General features: G+C 40.3%; 1 protein-coding gene across 1 annotated transcript in view; it reads right to left on the reverse strand.

The window, feature by feature from the left end:
• YWHAQ (tyrosine 3-monooxygenase/tryptophan 5-monooxygenase activation protein theta) overlaps positions 1-24,199 on the reverse strand; it is a 32,918-nt gene extending 8,719 nt beyond the window's left edge. The window contains exons 1-2 of the mRNA XM_082851593.1: positions 24,095-24,199; positions 23,306-23,663 (exon numbers count right to left, since the gene is read on the reverse strand). Of these exons, the coding sequence (XP_082707719.1) occupies positions 23,306-23,599 (294 nt within the window). The 5' untranslated portion in view covers positions 23,600-23,663; positions 24,095-24,199. The remainder of the gene's footprint in view (positions 1-23,305; positions 23,664-24,094) is intronic.
• Between the last annotated feature and the right edge of the window lie 205 nt (positions 24,200-24,404).

A 24,404-nucleotide genomic window follows, 5' to 3' on the forward strand; every position in this document is an offset into this window, starting at 1 on the left:
AGCTACTTGGAACATTTAAGACCTAGTACTTTATGATTAAATGTGGCAGAAATGTGGTAGCAGGGGCTGAGAAAAGTCTGACTGACTAGAATGAGGACTTGGGGAGAGGAGAGGAATGTGATTCTAGCTCTCATCCCCCTTAAGTCACTTGAGCCAGATGTGGGAATGCTCATGAGGACTCTCTTACTGGCACACTGGCCTTCCAAGGATTTGGAAAGCTGCTAAACAGCTACTGCACTGGTTTACACAGCCACTTATAAGCTAACTGTAAACTTTTCCCTTCTAAAATTATTAACGTTGATCACTAGTTTGCATATAGCCATTACGTACGATTTACAGTGTTGGCTTTTATAAAGTGACTTGTGCATTACTTCCATCCTGGAGTTTCAGCCAGGTATCATGGTTCTTTGTCAGATGCCACTAGCTCTCTGTGAAGGAAACAACAGGTACAGAATAATTCTGTCTTTCCATGTGCTATCAGTAGTAGCGATGTAGATTTTAGCCCAATTAAAAGACAATGGATTCTGCTTCATGTCTTACCAAAACGATTTACGGCTGTATCAGGTATTACATCAATACCAGTTATTAATTATTAATACCACATAGAATAAAGGCTATAAATACTTAAGGTATATAGAGCCTAGGTGCACAATTTTTTGTTAAAAAAATTAAATTATAAAAAAGACTCTGGGCTTCCCTGGTGGGGCAGTGGTTGAGAGTCCACCTGCCGATGCAAGGGACGCGGGTTCGTTCCCCGGTCCGGGAAGATCCCACATGCCGCGGAACGGCTGGGCCCGTGAGCCATGGCCGCTGAGCCTGCGCGTCTGGAGCCTGTGCTCCGCAACGGGAGAGGCCACAACAGTGAGAGGCCCGCGTACAGCAAAAAAAAAAAAAAAAAAAGACTCAATACAGGTCAGAGAGTAAAAACCAAAATGACAAGTGGCTCCCTGGAATAAGAAAATCTTCCCAGATAAGGTCATTGATAAGAAGTCAGGAGAGAGGAAGGGAATCAATTTTTAACATTAATGTAGTTAAAAGTTCCTCCACTAATTCCCCCTTTACATTATTCTTGTCAATTAAGCAGGAGATCCCCTTTGTAACGCTTCAACCAGCAAATTTTATGATCCTGGGAGGCTTGGAGAACTAAGATTGGGGCTCCCTTCAGCGTTGAGTGTTACCCGATTGAGAGGCAGAATGCAAGAAGTACATTCCTTTTTGAGAATCTGAGAGATCTGTGAAGAAGTCAGGGTACTTACTACCCAAAATTACAAGATGCACTAGTAACAAAACATTCTAGATGAAAGAAACTCAAATACAAGCAAAGTCAGAGGAAAAAATATAAGGTATTATTATACAGGTCGTTTTTGGAGATGCTAAAGGACCTCAGAATAAGCTTAATCTCAGAAAAATAGGATGGGAATAACAATAAAAAGGATTACATCATAAAAGCAGTAAAGAACTATGCAAGAAATGAAATTGTGAGAAATAACAGTGATGTAAATTTAGTATAGTAATTATTCCTCTTCAACCCAAAACCTTAGAGAAAAGGTTAGGAAGAATAACAAAACTCCAGTACTAACTCTATCTCTAGGAGTGAATTATGTTTACATACAATAATCCTACCATCACTTCCACAGCTTTTCCAAGACAATTAATTTACCTTCAGTGGTAAGAGTCCGTGTGTGGCATTCAACAAACGAATACTTTTATCTTAAATTCATTTATAAGTGATTTGTTTTATAGACAAAATAAGCTGCTCTTCTTCCTCATTATATAGCTTATTCTTTATATACCAAACTGATTTTTTTTTCCAAACTGATTTTTTTTAAGAGAGCAGGTAACCGATGAAGAGCCTTGAAATACAAACAAAATAATCAACAGGAAACAAAAAATGTTCTAAGGATTTTCAATTTCCTATCAGCTTACTGAAATTCATTAAATAAAACACTATTAACATGTTCAATCTCTAACTTTATGGCACATATACTAGTCACTATCTGTATATTTTTATCTGTTTAAGCAGCACACATTACCATAAAAGATTACATTATTCATTCAACAAATATGTGTTCAATATGTGCCACGCCCTATTCTAACCACTCTTCCATGTATTATTTACATATAAGAACCATTATGATAATTTTACAAGTGAATAAAATCACCTAGGAATCAAGAAACTTACACAAAGTCATATTATTAATTAAATGGGGCTAGAATCTGAAAATAAAGCTAGCATTCTTAGCACTACCCTACAAAATAATGGAGCATATCTATGAGAGATGAGGCTTTGGCCTTAAGTTATTTAATTAGTAAAGCAAACAAAAGAATTAATATAGGGACTTCCCTGGTGGCGCAGTGGTTGACAATCCGCCTGCCAATGCAGGGGACACAGATTCAAGCCCTGGTCCCGGAAGATCCCACATGCCGTGGAGCAACTAAGCCCGTGAGCCACAACTACTGAGCCTGTGCTCTAGAGCCCGTGAGCCACAACTACTGAGCCCGTGTGCCACAACTACTGAAGCCCAGGCACCTAGAGCCCGTGCTCCGCAACAAGAGAAGCCACCGCGTTGAGAAGCCTGCGCACCTCAACAAAGAACGGCTCCCGCTCACCACAACTAGAGAAAGCCTGCGCGCAGCAACGAGGACCCTATGCATACATACATACATACATAAATTTATATTAAAAAAAGAATAAATATAGTACCTAGGGTAACATAACTATTCAACAAATGGAACATTTATCTAATGGTAAGAGCTAAATTTTTCTAACATCCCAACTTCACGTATTATATATAGTACAAAGAACCACTGACATGTAGGAAGAATAAAGTCTCTAGACAATAACTAACTCTTAATTAGGTTTTAACTCCAAGAGACCAAAATCAAAGAAAAATTCAATACTCAAGAAGGAAGTCATATTTCATCCAGAAAATTCTATTGCATTTTACAAACAGGCAGAAAGCATGGAGGAAGAAAACAGTCCAAGGCACAGAGCCCATGGCATAGGAAAAGGCACAATTGCACAAACAGGTAGAACGTCACTGAAGACAGTAAAATCTTTTTAAAACAAAAAGAAATAAGTAGAAAAAAAAAACTTTCCAAACCAGCAAAAGTACATTTTAAAAAGGAACCAAATTTCACAATTGAACCTCAGTGGAATGAATGCTGGACCAAACATCTGGTTCTAGAGTCTCCATCTAGAGCAAGTTCCTTAGTTTAATTTCTTCTATAAAATAATCAAAATATTTTCTGGTTTTAATAATCTATGCTAATTCTAAGGTATTAAATCAAAGGAGCAACCTGTTAAGCAGAGCAACTTCTAGATGAAAATGTTTCCTTAATATTTTTCATACACAAAATTCTGTATATCGTATGTTAAGTATTTAGCACAGTGCCTACCACAGAGTAAGACTCGTTATTTGTCAAATGAACATTAACCATGACATGGCAACATACTGAAATGGATGCAACAGCAAGATAATTTCACATGTATTATAGGGCTTAAGATGGCACAGGGCTTTTCTTGAATTATTTGTTTTTGTAATCCTTTATTTTTATCAAAGTAATAATGTACAACAGTTAATTAACTACCACTCTCAAACTTCTAAAAAAGGAAAAAAGAAATCTCCCCCATTCTGTTCTCACTGTTTCACTCCTTCAGCAATTTTTCTTTTTTTGAAAAATCATGATCTCATACTGATATATCCAGAATTCAAATTCAACCTCACAGGATTCTTCTTCCCTTACTTGTATCTTCTTTTCACACACAATAAGACTCTGGTTTCCATTAAAATAATACATAATACTGTCCATCACCTAAAACTCAAAAGTGAAAAACAAAGTTTCTCTCCCTTCCTTGGATCCTGAGCCAGCCAGTTCTTCCCCTCCCAAGGTAACCATCATTACCAGTTTCTTGTATGTTCTTCCAGATATTTTAAACATTTAAAATCCACGTACGTTCCCCCTCCCTCATGTTAGCATACTACATACATTGTTCTACACCTTGCCTTTTCCATGTAATAATCCCTCGGAGATCATTCCATATTCATACGTTTATAACTGCCTCATGTTATAGAACACTGAACAGTATTATGTATGTCCACCGTATGGGCATACCATGATTATTTAGTTTCCTCTGATGAACATTTAAGTTGCTTCAAATCTGTTGATATTTCCAACAATGTGCCAAATGTACATTTGATCCTTGGAAGACAGATGTTTAACTGTCCTTCCTCGGGGCAATTTCAATTTACATCCCCATTAGCAATGTGTAAGTGTTCCAATTTCTCAACATCCTTCTGAACCCAAGGTATTATCATTTTTTATCTTTTCCAATTTAATAAGGAAAAACATCTTACTACGGTTTTATTTGCAGTTTTCTTTAAACAGTATGTTTATATCCTTTGCCATTTTCCCAGTGAGTTTTTTCCCTTACTGACATGTAGGGATATATGTTAATGATATTAGTCCATTTTCCAGATGTATCTCATATAACTTCATGTACTTAAAGATTCTGTCTGGGACTTCCCTGGTGGCACAGTGGTTAAGACTCCAAGCTCCCAATGCAGGGGGCCCGGTTCGATCCCTGGTCAGGGAACTAGATCCCATGTGCATGCCGCAACTAAAGATCCCGCGTGCCGCAAGTAAGACCTGGAGCAGCCAAGTAAATAAGTAAATTAAATAAATAAATATTAAACAATAAAGACTCTGCCTAGCAGTAAAACTGCATTTATTAATATTTTTCTGTTATATTAAATCAGATCTAATATTACCAACGTTTCTGACAAATGTGAGAAGCACAAGTTAATGTAACTATTCGATTTTAGCACAAATACACGAACAGAAGACTTTTAATTGAAATACAAGTCTGAATGTGTTTTTAGGTATTGTCTACCTCACCAGATGAAATAGTAACACATATTAAATGTTACCTGAATAGCAGTGTATCAGATTAACACACACACACACCCCTCTAACTCACTCTTGTATGGAGTATTTAAGAAATTTATGACTCTTCACCTTAAAATAGATGGGTAGAAACATGATTTCTGGTTGTGGCAATACAGTAAGACCAAGCAGACTTTCCCTTCTAAAAATAATCAAAAATGCTAAACAGAATAGAAGAAAAAATTACAGCAAAGCTCCAAAGGAAGGAAGGGGAGATATTCAAGTGCTAGATAGGAAGAGGAAATGAAGTTAGAGCAAAAAAGTAAAAACTTACAACACAATGACAGTGATGTGTAAGGGGTAAGGACCCTAGCCCTAGAAAAACTGTGTCTATCACTGCTGAGAAGTACCAAGAAAGCTATTTCCTGGGCTTTTGGGGGTGTGGGTGGATGTGGGTGTCGTCCCCCATGAAACACTGAAACCCAAACGCATGTTCTGTGCAGGTGCTCTTCAAATTTTTATTTCATACATGATGTGTGAGTCCACGAGCTGAAAATCTGTAAAAGTGGGCCGAGGCTTAGTGTGCCCAGCAGAAACAAATCATCAAAACCACTTCCATAATCCAAGGCACACACACACAAGTTCCACAGGAAAAACTACATCTGAATTTTTAAAAATAACAAAACTAATCAAGGGACAGATCCACCATGAGGGATCAGCAGACAAACAGATGGTTAGTACCCAAGAGCTTAAAAAGTGAAACACCGTGTAATAAAACATAAGTATATTAAAAATGTCTAAAGACTCTTTTAAAGAATCCTTTAAAGATATGTATTTTAATATTTATGGATTAAATGGATGATGCCCAGGACTGGCTTCAAAATAGTGGGTGTGTGTGTGTTGGGGATATAAAGAAAACAAAATTTACAATTGCTAGAGCAGGGTAATGGGTACATGGGGGGTTATTATAGCATTCTCTTTATTTTTGTTAAGTTTGAAAATTTTCTTGATTAAAACAACCCAAAACAGAAGTCCAGACAAAGAACAGGATACAGTGAATTAAGAAAAAGTAGCTTGGAGATGGGGGAGAGAGCTTTTAGAATTAAAAGAAGAAAAAAAAAAAAGTAAAACAGAAGGCATATTTGAGGAAACGCCACAGAACACAGAACTAACAAGATGAAACAAGTGTGGATAAGTCAAAAGATGCAAGTAGAAAGAGATGTTTAAGGTAATATGCAACAGGAATTCCAGGAGAAAACAGAAAGAATGAGGAAGAGACGTTATGTAGAGCTAATGGCTGAGATTCTCCCAGTTACGAATATAAATAATCTTCAAAGTGGAAAAGCACACTAAATCCCAAGCAAAATAAAATAAAAATAAATTCATACCTAGACCATCATGGTAAAATTGCAGAATGTCAAAGACAAGAAAATTCTTAAAAGCAACCAGAGAAATGACACGTTACCTATAAAGGAAGAAACAACAGTATGACTGACAGTTGATTTTTCATCAGAAAACAATCAAGTATCTTCAAAGTGAGGAGAAAAACAACTGTCAGCTAGAATTCCAAAACCAATTAAAGTACCACATAAAAGCAGGAGCAAAACAAAGACATTTCCAGACAAAGACAGAAGTTCCCACTCAGACCTTTACTGGAAGAACCTTTTTAGAGTTGCAAAGGAAGGAGTAATGGAATAAAAGAGAAGTCACCAAGTAGAATAATTACAGCAAGTACAATAGTGAGTAAATGGAAAATTCCTGGTCATAATCTATGAAAACAACTCTTCCAAAACTGTAACAACACAGAAGTATTACAAGATGCTGAATAACAATACATGTGTGATACTTCATGTTTGCAGAGCATAGTATTTCAGATTATTTAAAAGGACAAAAGTTCTTTCGTATTAAGTATGTGCAAAGGATTGAGTTGGCTAGTGAAGAACAAGTGTTTTCCTCCCCTCTTTTAAAGGATTAACTAAATTTTTAAGGATAGTTAATGTGCTCCCTTCCTCCCTTCTTTAATCCAACGTCTGTCTGTCTTTAAGAGACTACACTTTCTAAAAATCTGACAATTAACTATGAAAATGCAATCTGCTACTAGGAGGAAATGTTTCATTAGAATCATCATGGATCTCAACTACTTCTACAGCTCACTATCCATTTTTAAGGTAACTGACAAGATGTGGGTTCATTTTAGATATTTCTTGGCAGGACTTCAGCCAATTATCTACATGCTGATTACTCACAAATCTGCCCTTTACCTGGCTGGGCAATTTACTTTTGCAGCTCATACCTCAGTTTACTGTTAAAAAGAGTTAATGACAATCTCTACTTCTCAGCAGCCTGATGTGAAGACTGAATGACTCAATACAAATTACTTAGAACACTGCTTGGTACACAAACCTCCATCACCACGCACCACAACACAAGTCTTTCTCTTAAGCACCAGGCAAGGTGCTCCTATTTGTATTTATTGACACCTGAATGGGCCACTGGCCCTTTAAACTTTACTCATCTAAAATATATTAAATTTGCCTTCCTAATACAATCTGCTGTTGATTCTCCTCCCCTACTCAATTTTCTGTCTTAGGAAAGAAAAGCCCTCAGTTGCCCTAGTTAGAAACCTGGGTGTTATCCTAATGCTTCTTTGGCCTCACTCCCCTGGTCCCCCATATTTATAGTCACCCAAGCCTGTGGATGTAATTTTTTCCAAGTCAAGGCTTTGGAAACCTTCTCGAAGAAACAGAGTATACTTTGGGAACACACATCTCCCTGCTCTTAACTATAAACCACTGAAGGAAAAGACTTTATTTTGTCTATAATACATACATATATGTATTTGTATAGCAAATTAATAGGAATGCAAGACTTGACTCTAATCCTACAGTATGGAAAGTGAATCTACTTTACAAATAAGGATGAGTCAATCAGAAAGAACAGTGCTAAGAGGCATGGAAACAGAAAAGGGTTACAGACATTGAAGGAAAAGGATCCAATATACAGTCATAATCAGGAAGTTGCTTATATGGAGGGCCAACCCTATTCATTGTACTACATCATTTTATGGAAGGGACTTGAGCATCTGCAGATTTTGGTACCCTTGGGGGCTTCTGGAATCATTCCCCCTTGGATACAAAGGGCTAACTGCATAGTCTAGGGGAGTGTGAATCACAGTCAATCAACCACCGATTCATCCATGCCCTACCCTGGAGATGATGGCCATTAAACACCTGAAAAGCCATCCACTTCTCTTGTTATAATGCCACATTACTAAGCAACTCCCTCATTATGACTTGATTCCTATGTGAGTCTACTTGCCTCCTGAATGAGATCTTACTGGTCACGCCAACACAAGTACTTCAATCTCTGTGCTAGTCATTCCTCACTGTAAATGAATAAACTAATATTCTTGGTTTTATATATCAGTCACACGAGCTTGATTATTGTGGATCTATCCCCGAAAAATAGCTCAATTCTGGTGTTTTTGAGTCAAAAAGGCTAAAGGTCATACTACAAATTGCAATAAACTCACGGAGGTAATGCATCTCCTGCCACTACCCCATCCACCATCCCAACTTCTCCGTAGTGTGACACGGCTAAGTATTCGTATATATTTTGAAATATGAATAGCCACTAGACCTCAATATGCCTTAAACAGGAAATTTATTTCCAAACCTGTTTCTATATTTATATTGCTTATTTCTACTAATTATCCCACCATCTTCCTACCTCCTAGCCACCCAGCCTCATCACCACAACCTTTGACTTTTCACTCCCCATTTCCCATCCTACCACCAGCTGTTAAGCCCTACTGACTGTACCTCTGTACTAGTATTCTGATCTATCCTTTCAGTCTCATTCCTATTTCTATTACCCAGAATTAACCATATCATTTCACGTCAACTAATCCAATAACCTAACTGATCTACCAGGTTTTAGGCTTTCTTCTTTCTCTAATCCATTTTATATCCTGCTACAAGATTAACCATAAATTCTGGACATGTTAATCCCATGCTCAAAAAATCCCCATGGCTGTTAAAGAATAAACTTAAAGCCTAGCACTCATGGTCCTTCAGGATTAGACTCTAAACCTAGAGCTTTCAACTAATATAAGTGATAAAGAAGTACTGATCCCCTCAGCCATCAGAGCAGCAGGGTGAATGAAGGTGGAGAAGAAATCCATTTGCCCCAGTGTGTCACACAAATATGGTTATTCTGGGGCTTCCCTGGTGGCGCAGTGGTTGAGAGATCGCCTGCCGATGCAGGGGACATGGGTTCGTGCCCCGGTCTGGGAAGATTCCACATGCCGCGGAGCGGCTGGGCCCGTGAGCCATGGCCGCTGAGCCTGCGCGTCCCGAGCCTGTGCTCCGCGACGGGAGAGGCCTGCGTACCGCCAAAAAAAAAAAAAAAAAAAAAAAAGGTTATTCTGTGTGTGCCACAAGACAAAAGGAGCTGAGAAGCACTGTCTCAACTGACTGACATCCACACTTATTTCTACTGTTACCATTCCTGCACCAGCAGGAAGAGCATGGAGCAACAACGAGATGCCTCCCAAACATCAATACTTAAAGTGGTGCGCTAAGAAGCAAAACACTCATTACTAGGTGATGAGAATACAGCAGGTATGGGGGGCGGTTAATGAAAAAGCAAACACTGCTAGTATCTACAGCACTATTCAGAGAAGATGGTACTTGGGTCTCTGAACAGCGAGGCTTCCAACAGCGAGGCTTCCAACAGCGAGGCTGGATGCAGCAGTGTTGATAGTAACTAGTCATTAAGATCATCCAACTACTGCCTCTTCTTGTTGGTTTCTATGCTCACCAAACAACCTTCTAATGCTAATTTGGTTCCTCCAGTAAATCTGCCTTCAAGCAATAAACACGGCTAGACAATGACTGCCTGATTTGTAACTCCTGTAGTTCCCCCTCTCAGTGTGCCAGCGAAGTGGATTTGGAGGCCCTAAATCCAAGGAGACAAACCCTGGACCGTAAGTGTACACTATATGTTACTCATCTGGCACCCTGACAGACAGACAGACAATTCTGCCTTACCCTGATTTGAGGGACGGAAATCTGTGAAAAAGTCACCAAGTTCTTCATATCTCCAATTTCTATGTACTAAAATTTAAACAGCTCTGGAGCATTCATGAATGTGAACATGCCTTCCTGGGAGAAAGGGTGTAGACTAAGAACCACCTTGTACAAAAAGTGTTCAAACTTTGGAGATATGATTCTACAAGTAACAAAAGGCCTAAAATCCAACATTGCCTGAAATACATGTCAAATTAATAAAATAAAATTAGTAGGAACTAATGTGACACGATGAACTGTCACCGTGGTCAGAGAAATTAATTTGGATTCCTCAGATCCAAAGGGATATATGTGCTACTGTAGTGTCAGTGAAAGTAAAATAAGCCAGAGTAGTCCATGCAATCAAGTGGTTAATCATTTTGTGGGCAAAAAGAAATAAGGAGCTAAAACCCAGAAGATAAACAGGCAAAGGGGAAGGGGAGGAAACATAAAAAGAATTCAAAGTTCTCAACAAAAAGAGAAAAAGCTCTGATCTATGTCCCTGTCCCAATTATTTCCAAACTCTTTCTCCTGTTCTATAAGATGTCTAGCCACCACCACCCATGACCCAGGCAAAATGATCACCAATGACAGTACTATTGCTATCAACATCTATTGTGGCACCGTGGTGCCTTTTAGTGGCCCTTTTGTGGGCATAGTACACCCCTCTCTCCTCTCCTAAACAATCAGCACTTAAAAATAAAAATGCTCTCTTGTATAAGAATGTTCGTCCCATCTTCCAACGCAGCTACAGAGCTGTTATGACTGCAGTGGTGAAGACACATAACAGAAAGAGTTTAGCCTCTGACAAATAATACGGTTTGTGCAAATTGCAATGTGTCAGTATTAAAGAAAATCATGGTCTTTGTCCCCTTACTTCACCCAAGACAGCCGAGCCAATTCCAGATATTCTTAGAAACAAATGTAATGTCCAGTCCTTTGTGTCTGACCTGCTGTATCTCCACATTTTAGCAGCTAGATACTGAGTGGCCACAACAGCAAGATACGAATGTTATCCCTTCTGCTCAAAGTTCCCAACCCTCTGGCCAAGATATAAAGGTTCGGAAGGACAGTTTAACACATACACTGGAAACACTAATACTGATTTCCAAATTTGTCAATCTGCATTAAAACCAATTACACATAAACAACCACAATTTACCAACATTTACAGATCAGTGCTACCAAAAGAACCAAGGCAAGCATCAATGTCCATACTTCCTTCCCCTTAGAGAACTTGCAATTTACTAGTCTCCAGAAACTATGTTAGCCACTGCAAGTTGCAAAGTAAAACATGACAAATGATAGTAAGAAAACAAGAGTGTTCCTTAAAAGTAAAAGAAAACAAAACAACAGGAAGTCAAATCTTAGTCTGGTTATAAGTAATCCAACTGGACAGACATCCTGATACCTAAAAGAGAATATGTTCAAGTAATTAAAAATAGGTCAAAATTGCCTTGCTAGCTTAGTATATGGGTCAAGTTTTGCTATATCCTAGGAAAACTACCAAAAATAGATAATGGCAAAGATACCAGTGTACTTTCACATGAGCTTTGTCTTTTGTAAGTCTATGACAAATTGAATTAAGCCATTTCTACATTATAGAAATGACACAATTATTTGCAGACTAATTTTTCCATCTATGGCTAACCCATGCCACATACGTTTACTTCTGCAGCTGAATTATATACAACCCTGTAGTTAAGCCTTTCGTCTACCAGACCTATTACAGAGCATAAAGAGAAGAAAATTTAAAAGGAAGAAAAAAAATTCATCGCATTTGCACCTAAACTTACATGGGTTATTGATTATATTCAACTGAACTACTGGGTACAGCACAAAAAATAACCTTGAAAAATAAAGCAGTGCTGAATAGTATACAGAAGAAAAAATATAGACCAAGTCCTTATTCCTACATACCCTTACAGCTTACCAATATTGATCTGACTTAGATGCAGCCACAAGAGGAACTCAGGACACTGGTACACTCCAGACAATACAGAATTGGGTCTCATTACTAGACGGTGGAAAACAAAACATTATATTAATACAACCACCCATGCTTACACAGGGGAAAGAATAAGAGCAAAGCTAAGAAAGTACAGAATATAGGAGAGAACCATATAATTCCATGTGGCTGGAACACAGAGGGATGAGTAGTGAGAAAGGAAGCTAAAGGGAAAGGCTTAAAGGTCTCCTAAGCCCTGTTAAGGAGCCTGGACTCCATCTAACAGGGTAATGGTTTCAAATTTTTTTGAAGTGTTTATTTTCTCTCCCCCCTGCCCTAAGTCTTTTTTAAGCAATACCAGTAAACAGTAAAAGAGATAAAAGGGAGCTGCTCTAGTTGAAGAGCATAGACTTATAAAGCCTTGACTCTCCCCAACTTACACAGGAGAGAACCCAGAGAAAGATGAGATGATCTCAGAAGAACAGGGTCTATAAAGGAAGGCTTTACTATGAAAGGCAGAGGGAACAGAAAGAACACTCTTCTAGAAGAACTGAATTTGAGGTCACAGCTAACTGGCTATGTAACTAAGTAAATCAATATGGCTCAGTTTCCTTGCAGGTAAACACATGTCTCATCCACCCATAACTGCACACAGGAGAGTAGAAGGAAACAGATCTGAAAGTATTAATAGGCTGTAATTTGTAACTGACTATAACAACAAGTGTAGTGGCACCTAAATTCTATCTGGTAGGATAGGTGTGATTTCAACACATAGAAATGGGAGAAGGAAGGGCTTCCAACCAAGAAAAGCAGTGAGTAGAGGGACAGAAACAAAATATGGAGGGCTTTGGGTGAACAATTTGGCTAGAGCATGAAGAATGGAGCAATCACAAGTTTCCCTTAAGTGAGCTTTTATGCTAAACCACTTGTTATTTTCCCCATAAGTTGAGAATTTCAGATCAAGCATACATGAATATTTCAACAAATGGTGCTGGGACAACTTGAGTAGCCACATGAAAAGAATGACGGTTGGGCCCCACTTCACACCACATGCAAAAATTAACTCCAAATGGACCGAAAGTCTGAATGTAAGCCCTAAAATGGTAAAACTCTTAGATAAGAGCACAGGTATAAATCTTTACGACCTTGGATTAGGTAATGGTTTCCTAAATATTACAACAAAAGCACAAGCAGCCTAAGGAAAAAAAATAAGTCATATTTCATCAAAATTAACAAATTTTGTCATTGAGCCGGGCCAATGCACTGTCCCCTACCTCCTTCCCTAATTTTTTTTTTTTGCGGTATGCGGGCCTCTCACCGTTGTGGCCTCTCCCATTGCAGAGCACAGGCTCCGGACGCGCAGGCTCAGCGGCCACGGTTCATGGGCCCAGCCGCTCCACGGCTTGTGGGATCTTCCCGGACCGGGGCACGAACCCGTGTCCCCTGCATCGGCAGGCAGACGCTCAACCACTGCACCACCGGGGAAGCCCCTAATCTTTTGAAGTTGCTACTCTCTTGATCCTTTCTCTAATTATATGGTTCTCAAGTTTTTTTCTACTCCAAGTATCTTGGCAGATGTGGGAAAGGTCAGGAGGAAATAAAAATTTCCAGAGGACCATTGGTAGTTTGATAAAGACTCCCATCTCAATTTGTTCAGGAACATAAAATCACCTCAATATATACCATTCCTCATTTCAAATGTCAGTCCCTCGATTTTTAAATATTGCATTTTTTCAAATATATTAAAAGCTAAATTACATAAAAATTAACTTACATATAGCATAACTACATTAAAGGGATAGTCAATCCTTCCAAACTCTTTTTTAAGTTTCTGACATCCTTAAGAATCAAATACCTGGTCTCTGCAATCAGTCCCCAAATAATCTAGAGTATTTCCTGATTAAAGGATGCGTAAACCCTTACTATAACCTTTCTAACCTCTTTACTAGTCCATCAGAATCCTGAGAGAGCAACACATTCACTGAAGGTCTAAAAGTATATTGCCAAATACTTGGAAATAGTACCAGGCTGAAAGATGAGAACACCTATATGTATTGATATATGCTTAGTTGCAGGTATCTAATACTATAGTTTTTAAAAGAGCAAAACCTTTCTGAGCTGTGCTCAAGTCATGTCTGGTGGAATGAGCAACATAAGGAAAATGGGAGTACTAAATATTCTAGACGAGTAACAGTAGAAAGTCTGATCCAGAAATCAGTATCATTATGGTTTTAAAGCAGTTTTATGTACTTTCCCACTTATTTCCCACAGTCACCCTGGCACCTACAAAGAGCAATCTAAGACTGTCCTTTAAGAATAAAGCATTTAGGGCTTCCCTGGTGGCGCAGTGGTTAAGAATCCGCCTGCCAATGCAGGGGACATGGGTTCGAGCCCTGGTCCGGAAGATCCCACATGCCGCGGAGCAGCTAAGCCCTTGCGCCACAACTACTGAGCCTGCGCTCTGGAGCCCGTGCTCCGCCAACAAGGGAAGCCACCGCAATGAGAAGCCCGCACACTGCAACAAAGAGTAGCCCCCGCTCACCGCAACTAGAGAAAGCCCGCGTGCAGCAACGAAGACCCAGCACAGTCAAAAAGAAAGAAAGAAAGAAAGAAAGAAAGAAAGAAATGATAATAAAATATAAAAAAAAGAATAAAGCATTTAGATTAAATTTACAGAAGTCCTTATAGTCATGGTCTCACCACGTGCACCACTGTTTCTCCATTTCTCTAAGTAAAGCCTGCAGCAAACATACACAAGAATGGTCAAAGGCAGGCAGTAAACTGAGAATACTTTACAACATGTTTTCCGCACCACACCACGCCATATCCATTCGAAGCAAAAGGCCCAGCTGACAAAGAAATCATGGAATACTGTTCAGCTGGATAGAAAAAATGTAAATGGATAGTCAAGATCTTCGTGAAAGACGAGTTTCACTGAAACGCTTCAACCAATGCTGGCTAACAACCTGACTTCCTGTCTTCAAGAGCTAACTTTCGAACCTAAATACAACCAGATCCAAAAGCCCATTATCTGCATATTTCATTCATGCCACCTCTGCTTTTGGGTTGGGTACTGGGGAGTGAGACATCATATTAAACCTTACTTTACCATTCTCAACATAAGGAAGCAGAAGCCATTCCAACATACTATTTCTCAAGTTAGTTGTTCAGGAATGAACAGGGACTCTTTCTTACCCAATATCTAAAATAAACTTTTCTTTATTATCAAGTCTGTGATTTTTTCTGGTCTCCAAAACTATATTCCTCGAATAATTTGGGGGGGTAAAGGGAGTGCCTGGGCAATGGGAAGGGAGGGGAAGGTTTTACAAATTTCATTATCACCACACGATGACCACTACTCAGAAACTGCTCAATCACACAGAATGCCCCTAGAGCAGCAATTTTCGAAATGTGTTCAGAGAACTTCTAACCCTCCCCCCAACTTTTTGGATGGGGAAGGGCACAAACTCAAACCATTTTCATAATACGTATTAAGGTACTATTTGCTTTTTCACTGCCATTCTCTCATGAGTGGAGTTTCCCAAAAGCTAAGAGACATGATACTACAACAGATTATGAAGCAATGCCACTTTTCTCATTCAATTTTTTTATTTAAAAAAATGTTAGGGCTTCCCTGGTGGCACAGTGGTTGAGGGTCCGCCTGCCGATGCAGGGGACACGGGTTCGTGCCCCGGTCCAGGAGGATCCCACATGCCGCGGAGCGGCTGGGCCCGTGAGCCATGGCCGCTGAGCCTGCGCATCCGGAGCCTGTGCTCCGCAACGGGAGAGGCCACAACAGTGAGAGGCCCGCGTACCGCAAAAAAAAAAAAAAAAAAAAAAAAGTTATTATACTTACACGAAGTATCCAGAGTTGTCAATTTCAGAGACAGAAAGCAAAACGGTGGTTTCTGAGATGGGAGAATGGGGAGTTAGTGTTTGATGGGTACAGAGTTTCAGTTGGGGAAGATGAAAAATATCTGGAAAGGTGGTGATGATCGCACAACAGTGTGAATGTACTTAATGCCATAGAACTGCATGCTTAAAATGGTAAATTTTACATCATGTATATTTTACTACAATTGAAAAAAAACACAGGTAATGTTAATTTCTAATGGACTTATTATTCTAAAATGGATTATAAAACCCGCAGTTTAAATTTCTAATAATGTAAATATCTACAGATATAATCTACACAACCAAAACCTTTTAGGTTCCACAGTATTTTCAAGTGTGTGCAAAGGGATCCTAAGACCAAGAAGCTCGAGAACCACTGCCCCAGAGCACGGTCAGTTCTGTAAGTCTTCCACAGCATTCTTTACCCCATTAATCTAGTTAGCATCCACCACCAAACGCAAACAAAAGCTATGGTGCCAAGTCCATCAGGGCCATCTCCTAGGTGGATAGGAGACATGTTCTCATATCTTGAGGTCAACAAGACATGGGTTTCACTATTTTTTTTTTTTTTTGCTACAGGTATTAAAGGCATTCAACCATAGCGTGTAGAATATTATACCCCTAGTATACAGCAACCAACAATTACAGTGAGCACCCATATACCCACCACCCAGATCCTACCATTAACCTTTTACCAAACTGCTTTATCAAATATCCATCCACTTCTACTAGTTTTTGTGTAAACTGAGACATCAGTACAGGAATATCACTAACTAGAGTTTATTTTCTTTTGAAGCAAAAATTTACATACAATGAAATGAACAAATGTTAAGCGCATATTTGCTGAGTTTCCACAAATGCATATACATGTGTAACGCAAATCCATATCAACACAAAGAATATTACAATCACCACAGAAAGTTCTCTCCTGTCCCTTTCAGTCAGTCCCTGCCTCCATCCCCAGAGGTCACCACTCTTCTGATTTTTCACCCACAGACTACTTCTGCTTGTTCTAGAATTTCATATAAATAGAATGACATTATGTCCTATTTTGTGCAAAGCTTCTTTCACTTAGTGTGTATTTGAAATTCATTTACATTATAGTATGCGTCAGTAGTCCCTTCCTTTTTACGGACGAATAGTATCCCACTGTATGAATATACCTGTTTATCCTTTTTCCTACTAATGGATTGTTTTCAGTTTTCTGCTCTTAGAACAAAGCTGCTATGGTCATTCTTGTACAGGTCTTTCCTCTTGTGTAAGTACGTAAGAGTGGAAAATTTCTAGGGGTAAAAACCCTTTAATTATGGAAAACTGCAAACATATACAAGAGAAGAGAGAATAGTATAATGAATTCCCATTAAAGCCAGTTGCAACTATATTAATTCACAGACACACTTGTTTCATCTATAACCCTCACCCATTATTTTGAAGTTCTAGGTATCATCATCATTTTGTCTTTAAACACTTCAATATGCAAACAATGTTTTCGAATCTGGTCAAATTATTTATCATGAGATATTTCAGGAACCTTCAATGTTGATTTATCCATGGATTAAGAGTTTAATTAAAGTAGAAATGGATGAACTATAGTTGTTTTTCTTTTCTCATCTTTTCAAATGATGCCTCTCTAACATCCCTCCTTGATACCTAGAAAGTCAATGGTACAAAGATATTTTCCGTTGTTACTCTGAAAGACCTAGTGCTAAATACAAAAATGGTATTGATAAATATCAAAAAGGAATAAATAAACATCAATATGATCAAGCAGATTTCCCAACTGTCAAGCACCTTGAATTAACTAATCCCATGCTATGGTATCATTTTATAAGTGAAACTGTATATGAGACTCAAAAAAAAAAAAAAGTCTGGTAACCAGCCCTTTATGAGAACAAAGGTAGTCCTCATTACATCCAAAACTGAACAAGGAGGTAAAATTTCAACCATTCCAGTCACTAGATTTTTGTTAACCTCGAACAACTGTCTGTGCTGGAGAGAGTAAGGGGAAATGGCCTTTCTCAACAACAGCTGATGACAGTATAAACACATAAAATCTTTTCAGAGGGCTATCTGGGGAAAAAAAAAAATGCGTATCTTCTGATTGGAAATTTCATTTCCCAAAACGTAACCTAAGTAAATCCTAGCATAAAGCACGTAACAAGGATGTCCTTCCCAGTGTTGTTTATAAAAGAGAAAAATTTGTTTACAACCTAAATGTTCAGTGGGCCATTAGTATAATTATGCAACATCCAAATAAACACACAGTACAGGCTGGAAAGTCTGGAACCACATATGCCAAACTATTAATGGCAGTTATGAAGGAGAGGAGAATATTTGCTGTTATCAATTTTAACTGCCTCTTCCTAAATAGATTTCACTATAATTTCAGTTGGATCGTTTTTCTCTGTGCCAAGTTTTTTTTAAAAGAAAAAGCGCAGGGCCTTGGAGGTAAACCCCGAGGTGGAACTTTGAAAATGCAGGACCCACTGAGTAAGTGCCAGAAAGGTGAACTGCAGAGTTAAATAGCATACACACAAGAGTGACAAAGAAAAAAAAATAGCTGAAGTCTAGACAAAGGGTTCTGACAAGATGCCAATATATTAATAAGAATCTAAAGGACAGGTGTGATACAATTCAATACAACTTAATACTGCTTGTTTTATTTATAACCTAACCCAGAGTTTCTCAACCTCAGTCATTACTGACATTTGGGCTGGGTAATTCTTTGTGGAAAATCATAGGGATTTTCCTATGCCTTATGTGATGCTTAGCAGCATTTAGGTTTCTACTCACAGTATATCAATAGCATCTCCCCACTCTCACCCCAGCCTTGACAACCAAAAACTATCTCCAGAACTTGCCATATGTCCCCTGGCGGGTAAATTCACCCTGGCTGAGAACCACTGATCAAACCTTATACTTCCATGCCTGTATGTACAATATGTATGTCCATTCCATTTCACTCTTCAGAAACAACTCTTAGCTTCAAGGAGCTTACACTCTTAATGCAAAAAATCCAAAAGTCAAGTTTTAAAATTTTACTTCAATATCCTGCATATAAGGAGGGCTTCAAAATTATAGACTGAGTTTTGTCCACCACAGATCTATCCTCCCTCTCTCCTAACTTACAAACATTTATTAGACTGTATAAATTCCTCAAAACACTGTAATCTTTAGTCAGCTACTATGTTATTTAGGGCCAAATGTGTTTCATATACTTTCATCTGGAGTCACACCACCTGGGTTCAAATCCTTGCTCTACCACTCACTAGTTCTGTGATACTGACCAAGTTACTTAACTTCCTTATGCCCCCGTTTTCTCAACTTTAAAACATAAATAATACTATCAACCTAACTAATGGGAACACAGTGAGTATATCAAGTGCTTAAAACAGTACTTAGTATATAATAGTAAATGCCCATTAAATGTCAGTTATTACCTATTATTTTAACTACAAGCCTATCAAGGCAAGAACCATCATCACCAGTTTATAGATAAAGAAACAGAGGCTGAGAGAAACTTGCCTGCAGTCACAAAATTATAAGGTTATGGAGCAATGACCCCAAAACAGTCAGTCTTGATTCTAGAGCCCATAATTTTTCCATCATGTCAAAAAGATTACATTAAGACTCATTAACTATCAAAAGCAACATATTGGTCTTACTTCAAAATAACAACTAGCACTAGACATATTTTCATTAAGAGATTAATTTAGAACACAACTAAATTCAAGCACATTATGGAATTAATATTACAGGGCTTTTACACACCAGAGACAAATCTCAGTTTCTATATATTTTAAATGATTCTTACTTAAAAAAAAAAATCACAACATAGACCTTAACTCCTGAAACCGTTTATACATTATACTAAAGCAACCTACTGAAAATAGTCTAATAAAAAGACCATTAACACAAAAGGATAACATGGGGTTGCCTGAGACGGAGGTTATCTTGTACATTCTCTAAGTGTCCTGCTCTTACTCCAAGGTCATGAACTTTGTACATGATATTCGTTCCCAGGTCCCAGAAGGGCTTTGTGGACCCCTCTGATTTCTTCAATTACCCTTACCTCACACCCCAGTTCTTAATGACTCTTAAACACCTTGTTCAAGTTTTTAACCACTGCCCAGTTGTCATACAACTTACAGTATTAACCTTTCTCACTTAAACTTTGCTATTTCCAACACTGCTTACAAGGATCACCAATGACTTCCGCATCCCCTCTTCCTAAAGACATTTCACTGAAGTCGTTAGTTTTTCCACATTTCTTAAATGATTGAGGACATGTTCTTCTTCAACCTGGACTATAAAAACTACTCATTTTAGAGTTGCAAGTCAGAACACAGGTGGAATGACTGGGACCATATAACTCTATAGTCCCAAAGTATCAGAATTGGAACAGACTTAGAAATTTTAGCCCAACCTCTGGTTTCACAAATGACACCGAGAGACAGAGATAACCTGGTAATATCTTCCTCTTTAACTCCTCTTAGATTCTACGAAGTTTGGTCTTGGCCATTTGGGTCTTGTTAATCCCTTTTGCTCTTTAGATTACACATTTGGATTTTAACATTTTTTACTGCCTCCACAATTCAATAACCTCTCTCAGTACAGTGACTGTCAACAGGGTTGAGAGTTGTCTGCCATGTTCATTTCGAGTAAATAGTCCAAATAATTCCACCCTGAACCTACTCTATGAAATAGAAAGATGAGGCTGAGAATCTCTGCTATTTAAAACCAAAATTTTGCCTAGCCCTCCACATTACTCTTTTATTAGCCTTCTATAACAAGTCAGTGTCATCCACTTCCTCCACACTAAATTCTCCTTCCTGTTCACCAAAGGGGGGGAAAAAGAGAGAAAACCTAATTTTGGCACTCATGTTCAGCAACTTTAGATTTCATTCTTCTTTCCCCATTATTTGATAGACTCCTGATTAAATCACTAATTTACCAATTCTCAAATTCTTGTTCACTTGTCTATCACTTCCTTATCTATCAGTTCAGATTACAAACCGGAAATTAGCACCCAAACCATGAATTCTAGATACTGCCACCTGCACCTCATTCGAAAATCTTCAGTCTTCCCACTGTCAATCAAATGAGAAAAATTCCCTCTGACATTCTCTTATATAGTTCCTATCTTCTTTTACAGGCTTTTCTCCTGCACCAGCTCTGCACATATTCTGCTCTTCTTCATACAGAAACCTTTTTCCATGAATAAGGCCCATCCTGTATACTTCTTCTGCTTGGAATATATTGACACTCCCCTCCCCTTGATCCCCCTCCCTCAATGCTCGTTCCAAAAGCCACTCCTTGTAAAGCTTTTCCTGAGGTTTCTGTTTCCTTTAAACTACATAGCATTTTATTCATAACCATCTTACGGGAATTATATATTATTTACATTTGGGTATTTCTCATATGCACTCCTTATTATAAATTACTGGAGGACAAAATCTACCATTTTCAGCATTGCTCTTCCCCATGCTGCTTTAGCACAGTGCCTTGCACATGCTCTCAAATACAGCGGCCAACTTGACAATGGGCTTTCCTCAGGACTTTTTTCGGAGGTTCGCCGTTAAGTCACAATTAGTCTTTTAAGCCATTTCATTAATAAAAATATTTTATTTATTCCTTGGTGTCTGATGAATCAACTCTTCTATTTCACTTAGTATATATGAAGAAAACAGAACGAACAAACAAACAAAACCTGTCCCAATTTCAGGGGTTCTCTCCTACTGAAATGATCTATTTGGTCTCTATTTCAAGTCACTTATCAACTAAGCAAAGTCTCCTCTACTTATGCCATTAGAGAAACTAAAATTTATAGGAGCCACAAAATAAAACAAATATTCCCAGCTAACTTGCTAGAGAACAGGAAAAATTCTGTGGTAATTCTGAATTGCTGCAGGGTAAGTAACAAATTGCAAAACAATAATAGAACAAAGAGATTGAAATATGCTGTGAGAGTGTCCCAAAGTAAAACATGTATAGAAGAGCTTCTCGTTAACATATGGAGTTCTTATAGTCTTCCTCGATGACAGAGTGGATGTTGTCAATAACCATTACCATATGCCACTGAAGTCTACCATCACTTTCAAGTTGGCAAATTTTTTGAATACAAGCAATTCAGTTCAAAAAGCCTAAGTGTCTCCTCTATGCTAGGCAGGGAGTGGAACCTAAGACATGGATGAACATAAAATCTTGCCTACATAAAGCAAATAATCTCAAAGTTTTCTCCACCTCGTACACCTGCTCTGCACTGCTTCCTTCGCCCCTTTACCAGTTATCTCCATCAGCCATGATTTCGTTCAGATCACTTGTTATTTGTACTGGAAAAATAGGTGAAAGGAAAAAACTTTCCTGCCCCACGAATCTCAGGGGCAAGGAAGAAAAGGCTGGGAGAGCAAGAGGCATTTCCCCCTCTATTCCCTCTTGAAAAATCACCAATCTAGCATGTTTGTCTTTCAAAGTCCACCTAAAACACAACGTGGAACAAACAAACACATCAAAAATCAGTAGGCCCCTTGGAAAAGTGGCACTTAAAAGAGGCAACCGCATCGGCTATTTCATATTTTATTAGTAGAAATGACTCTTTGCAGTATTAAAACACTTCAAAACACCTCAGGATATAATGCTGGTATCGACATTTTAAAAACTTATCTTACTGATCAAAAGATCCATACGATGACAAAGCTAAAAATGCTCTCTCTCACCAATAAGCCTGAATACAGCCGTCACCCTACTCCACCCAAAGCCACCCTAGCTAAGACTGGACAGTTCAAAACCTGGAAAGCTTTCCTCGCTTACTCCACACCAGATACGAATTCATTTCAACACCTCGGGGTTCACGTGTAGCGAAGAAATGGTATCAAGCACCGAAATTTCCCAGGACATTTTATTCCTTTGATTTAGCTGTGCCTTTTTCACATTTACCAAACTCTCCCCATTCCCCGCTTTTAACAAGGAAAAAATCAACAGATACTCTTACTTGAAAAACGAGATACCTATTCAGATTTTCGAAGTAAATTTCCATTGGTGGATTTGGGAGGAAAACCGACTTACATACGTGATCTTTATGGAAAAGGCGCCCGCCCCTTCTTTCAACGGAAGCCTGAAGCCTACGAACTGATTCAATACGTTTAAAGGGTTCCCAGATCGCCTCAGGACGCTGGAAAACGATTTTCAGCCTTCTACAAACCTACTCTCATGTTTAAACTTATCTGGTGGACGAGCAACGCAGCACCTAGGAAAGATATACTTACCACCGGAAAAAAAAAAAAAAGAAAGGAGAAAAAGAAAGGAAAAGCAGCTTCTTCATCTCAAGAACTGAAATAACGCGTTAAGGAGGGCAAGGCTAACCTCCTCAAGCCCTCTACGCGTCGGCAGGGCGTCAGGCAGGCCCCGGCCCCCACTTCGTTCCCGTTCCCGTTCCCGGGAAACTCCCCACGGAAAGCCTCACACAAAGGCGCCTCGGCGCCCGGCGCCCGGACGGTCGCGGACTCACCAGGACCGTGGTGCAGATGGACCGCAGTTCAGACTCCACTTTCTCCCGATAGTCCTTAATCAGCTGCAGCTTCTTGTCGGAGGTGTCGGTCTTCTGCTCGATGCTCGAGATGACCCTCCAGGCGGACCTGCGGCCCCCGACCACGTTCTTGTAGGCCACCGAGAGCAGGTTGCGCTCCTCGTTGGACAGCTCGGCGCCCTGCTCCGTCACGGCCTTCATGCAGGTGGCCATGTCGTCGTAGCGCTCGGCCTGCTCGGCCAGCTTGGCCTTCTGGATCAGCTCCGTCTTCTCCATGGGGCCGGGGACAGGACAGCGAGGGCGAGCACCGACCCGGATGCCGAGGAGGAGTGCGGAGGGCCTGCAGGCGGGCGGGCGGGGCGGGGTCGCGGGCAGAAGGCGGGGGCGGCGCCGTCAGACAATGCGCCCGCCGCCCCGGCAGCCCGCCCGCCGGCCCGCCGCCCCCTTTGTCTGTGTCCGCACGCGCGGCCCCGTTGAATTTCCCTCCCCCGCCCACGCTCCCCGCGGGGTGCCCGGGAGGCCCGGGGGCGCCAGCCGAGGCGGCCCGCGGCGGGGGGAGGAGGAGGAGGAGTAAGGGGAGGAGGAGGAAGGGCCGCTCCCGCGCCCGCCCGGCCCAAGATGGAAGCGGCCGTTGGCCCGCACCTTCCTTCCCGCCGGAGCCGTCCCTGAGGAGAGCGGCGTCGAGGCCAGCCGCTCCCCGGGGCTGGCCTCCCGCCGGACTCTCGGGCCCGGCCCGACCCGAGAAGGGCCGGGGGCGACCCTGGCGCTCACCTTCACGTCTCCGCGGCCGCGGCGCGAGTCCCACCACTTTGATCCGCCTTTGGCTTTAGCCGAGGACCCTCCCGTCTCAGCCTACCTCCGAGCCGGGAGGCGGGCCGCAGCGCGACGGCCCTCGCTCCCCCCGCCCAATGGCGCGCTGAGCTGTCCCCTAGAGTCCCGCCTTCCTCCCCGCCTCTGGCCATTGAGGACTGAGCGCGCGGAAGGGGGCGAAGAAGGCGGGGCGGGAGAGGAAGCGGAGGCTAGGAGGGTGGGTCGGCTTGGGCAAGTTCGGTTGGCCGGCAGGCTGCGGCTTCGGCCACGG

Source organism: Leucopleurus acutus (assembly GCF_964270905.1).
Source record: "Leucopleurus acutus genome assembly, chromosome: 12".
In the NCBI taxonomy this organism is placed as follows: domain Eukaryota; kingdom Metazoa; phylum Chordata; class Mammalia; order Artiodactyla; family Delphinidae; genus Leucopleurus; species Leucopleurus acutus.